Genomic DNA, 3,629 nt, shown 5'->3' with positions numbered 1-3,629 from the left:
TCATGATTCTTGAGGTCCCTTCCAACTCGGGCCATTCCGTGATTCTGTGAGGTACCTCCCAGGCTTTGTCCTGGCTGGAGATCCGGGGTACTTCTGGCTCTCCTGGGAGGGAGCGGATCCAGCAGCATTTCATGGAGATAATGGGTTTTGGAGAGTTTCTCAGCGACTGCCGAGGTTGGTCTGACCTGAGAGCAGTGCTGCCATGCAAGGAGGGCAGTAGGCAGTGTTCTCCTGGCAGGATTGTGCTTGGTTGCTTTGGGGTATGTAAAAATAGGAGGCTGAGCAACACCTGTGAGCACTGGGTTTGGCCAATAGCATGGAGCAAGAAGGTGCTATTGCTATGCTAGCTGCCTGTGCACAAGTTGGAGCCCTGCTGGCTCACGGCACAAATTCCCAGACCCAGCAGACTTACTCAACCCTGCTTTTTCTGTGGGTGTCATTTAAAAATGCAGGCATATTACTTAATACCACAACTACATGCTGCTAATATCTTTTAGGTCCTCTGAGAATGAGTGGGATCACTATATTTAGAATTCAATAACACCAAGCAGCACCCTGTGTGCCGGTGCTGCTTGCTGAGTCCCAGCAGCACCCGGGGCCGATCGCCCTGAGCCACACCGACCCTGGGCAGAGCTGGGGGGGTCTGGCCCCCTGGTATGGCACTGCCCAGGATGCAGGAGCACCACGTTTCATTCATCCACACTGACTTGTAGAAGTGAAGAAGGAGCTTCGGTGAACAGAGACACCGATTTCAAGAGCATCCCACGGTCTGATCAACGCTTATTTTGACTGCCATCAGCAGATGTATGTCATCAGGGCACAGAGACAGCAACAGCAGGAGCAGCCCTTGCTTGGAGCCAGCCCTGAGGCTGCTGGGCTGCGTGGGGAAACTTCTGCTCCCAGGAACCATGGGGCAGAGCTCCACCAGGAAGCCCCACACTCATGTGCCGGAGAAGTGTTAGTACATCTGTGCCCAGCAACACCCCAGGAAGTTTGGTACATGAGTCACACACCAGCAATGCTGCTTTATGGTTAGTGCTCCAGATAGAGCAGTGCACCCACAGCATCTCCCTTCACACGGGTAACCGGGTCTGGGAACACAGCACCCTGCACATGGGCGGTGGCACGGTGCAGGGCCCCAGGAGCATCACCATGCTGCCCTCTTGCTGGCACAAGCAGCTATATGGCACCTGCTCGCTGTCTACAAAGTGCTCAGAGCAAACCCCAGGGATGAGTGTGCTCAGCAGTGCCAGCACCATCCCCACATACAGTCTGTACAGGCACAGCCAAACCCAGGGTTCATGGCTTCCATGTTTGTCACTGCCTGGTGCTCTCAGCTCAGCCGTGAGCACCTCCAAGCTTCTGGAGAGAACATGCCACGCTCTGAGCGAGCAGGGAAGAGGCGATGTCTCTGGAATTGAAGAGTGAAGAAGGGAGCAGCATTAGCACTGTGTGTCTCACCAGCTTGGTGTGATGCGGAGAGCAGCAGGAGGGCCCCAAACAACAGATCACCAACTCCTTAATACCATTAGCAGAGCCCGAGACGCTCAGACACCAGGGAAGAAGGTGAGCGGATATCTCAGTGCTGTTTTTCCAAGTCAGCCCCACCTGGCAGAGACTCAGCTCTGCCTGGGCTGGCACACGGGGACAGCAGCTGTGTGTCAGCTCTGGCAATAGCCCTTCCCCACAAACAACCACAACAACATTGAAGTGTTCCCATGCACCATGGGGCGTAAGCTCCCAGCATCACACCCCTCCCTGCACAAGGCAGAGGCTTAGGCAGGGCACCCAGCACACAGGCTTCCATCTCCACCCATGGAGCAACCTGTTGCTGGCTCTGTAGCTGTGGGTTTTGTATGCAACAGGGCGAGAGGAGGACGGAGAGAAGGACAATCGCGGTGCGTAGCCCTGCCACTGTAACAAGGGGCTGGGTGAGGAGGCACAGCACAAAGCAGGAGACAGAAGCAGGCAGGTATACGTGCAGGCAGTCACATGGCAGACACCCGAGATGCACCGCCGACACCTCAGACGTGCCCTGGGCAGAGACACAGGACACCAGACATCCCGAAGCTCCGGCATCCCAGGCAGCTCCGAGATGCTGCTTGCAAAGCTCCTGGCTCATCCCCAGCCCACAGTGATAGGAGGGGGCACGGGGAAGCAGCGCACCAAGGACCACGAGTCCCACCCTGCAGCCACACCAGGACGGAGGGGCTGCCACCCCATACCTGCACTCGGTGACACTACAGCAGCAGCTCCCGCTGCGCCGGCCCCGTCGCTCGGTGCGCAGCTCCGTCCTCGACTTCCTCAGGCTGAAGTACTCCGTCAGCTTCCCAAATGAAGCCATGGCCCCTGCCAGCTCCCAGCGCACGCCCGCCTGCAGCCGTGGGCACCGCCACGCTCCTGCATGCTATGTCCCAACTCGTGGCCCTGCACGCTCCATCAGGTGTAGGACCAGGAGAGGAGCGCTGCAGGTCCAAAGGTGAGTTCAAGGCAGGAGTCACGGTGAGCCCTGGAGATGGGAGGCTCTGCCTGCCCGAGCCGTCCACAGGCACCAGGCTGCACGGCGGGAGCTCGAAGCTGCGTGCTTCTCTACTGTAATGTGGCAGCTGCTGCAGAGCTGAGTTAAGAAGGAGGGGAAAAAATAATAATGCCCTCTGGAAAGGATCCCTCGGTAGAGGTGGCACAAGCCTGCATGCCTCCGTGGCAAGTGGATGTTCAGCACGCGCCCAAGATGAGGGAGCTGGTCCTCAGCCAGGTGGGGGGATGGACGCTGACCGGGTCAGCAGCAGCAATGTGAATGCCTGGGACATCGGCTGGTCAGATGGATTTTCGGAGGGTCTGTTCTCACGGCACAGAGATCAGCACAGGAGGTGGAGAGCATCCCTGCTTGCTCTTCTTGTGGCTGTTCGGAGTTTTCCAGTTCTCCTCCCTCCCTGTTTTCCAATGCAGAAGCCAACCCTTTGCCTCCAGCAGCACCTACCCAACACGATTTTCCAGCTCGTCACCAAACACCTGAGCACGAGGAGAGGCACAGGCATTTAAAACGAGCAGCTCTGATCCAACTAGAGGTCACCTCTGGGCTCTGCTCCCCGAGCTCCAGCACCAAGCATCTCTCCCACTGGCAGCAGGCAGAGGGATGCCGCAGACTTGGAGGGAAATCCTGCTCCCAAAGCTCCCCTGTTGGGAGCTCTGCATCCTCAGTGCCGGGAGCCGCCTGGGCAGAGGGAAAGAAAAAAAGGCTTCAAGACGCCACTCCAGCCCCGCAGAGCAAAACCAGGTCGAGTCAGCGAGGTGCATCCAGGGGTGGCTGACGGAAAGCCAGCGCAGACCCTCGGGGAAGCGGCCGAGACGAGCGGCGCTAACCGAGGCGGCAGATCCGCGAGCTGCCTTCGCATCCTCTCGATCCCCGCGTTGTGGATGCCATGTTAAAATAGATAAATAAATAAACAACGCAAATCATTCATTGCTTCCTCCCCGTTCAGAGCCATCCGCTGCCGGCAGTCCGCTTCCCCGCCCCGCCGCCTTCCTCCCTGTTTCTCCTCCTCTCCCTCGGCTCCCCGCTCCGAGTCCGACGCCTTCCAGCAGCAGCGGGGTACGCCCCGCCGAGGTGGGGGGAGAATCTCCTGCCC

The 3,629-nt window shown here is 58.4% G+C and overlaps 1 protein-coding gene across 3 annotated transcripts in view; it reads right to left on the bottom strand.

The window, feature by feature from the left end:
- Window positions 1–3,629, bottom strand: part of LOC100550253 (ankyrin repeat and fibronectin type-III domain-containing protein 1-like) — a 135,790-nt gene that overhangs the window by 97,679 nt on the left and 34,482 nt on the right. For 2 of the 3 annotated variants that reach the window (XM_010719872.2, XM_031555760.1), the window contains exon 1: window positions 2,226–3,537. The exons of the other annotated variant lie outside the window; for it this stretch is intronic. In XM_010719872.2, coding sequence (XP_010718174.1) covers window positions 2,226–2,344 — 119 coding nt within the window. In that variant the 5' untranslated portion in view covers window positions 2,345–3,537. Of the gene's footprint in view, window positions 1–2,225; window positions 3,538–3,629 lie in introns of those variants that run through there. 3 annotated transcript variants of the gene reach the window in all.

This window comes from Meleagris gallopavo, chromosome 16, assembly GCF_000146605.3.
Source record: "Meleagris gallopavo isolate NT-WF06-2002-E0010 breed Aviagen turkey brand Nicholas breeding stock chromosome 16, Turkey_5.1, whole genome shotgun sequence".
NCBI classification, from domain to species: Eukaryota; Metazoa; Chordata; class Aves; order Galliformes; family Phasianidae; genus Meleagris; species Meleagris gallopavo.
Note: the sequence above shows the minus strand (reverse complement) of the source record. Positions and strands in the feature narration are given on the sequence as shown.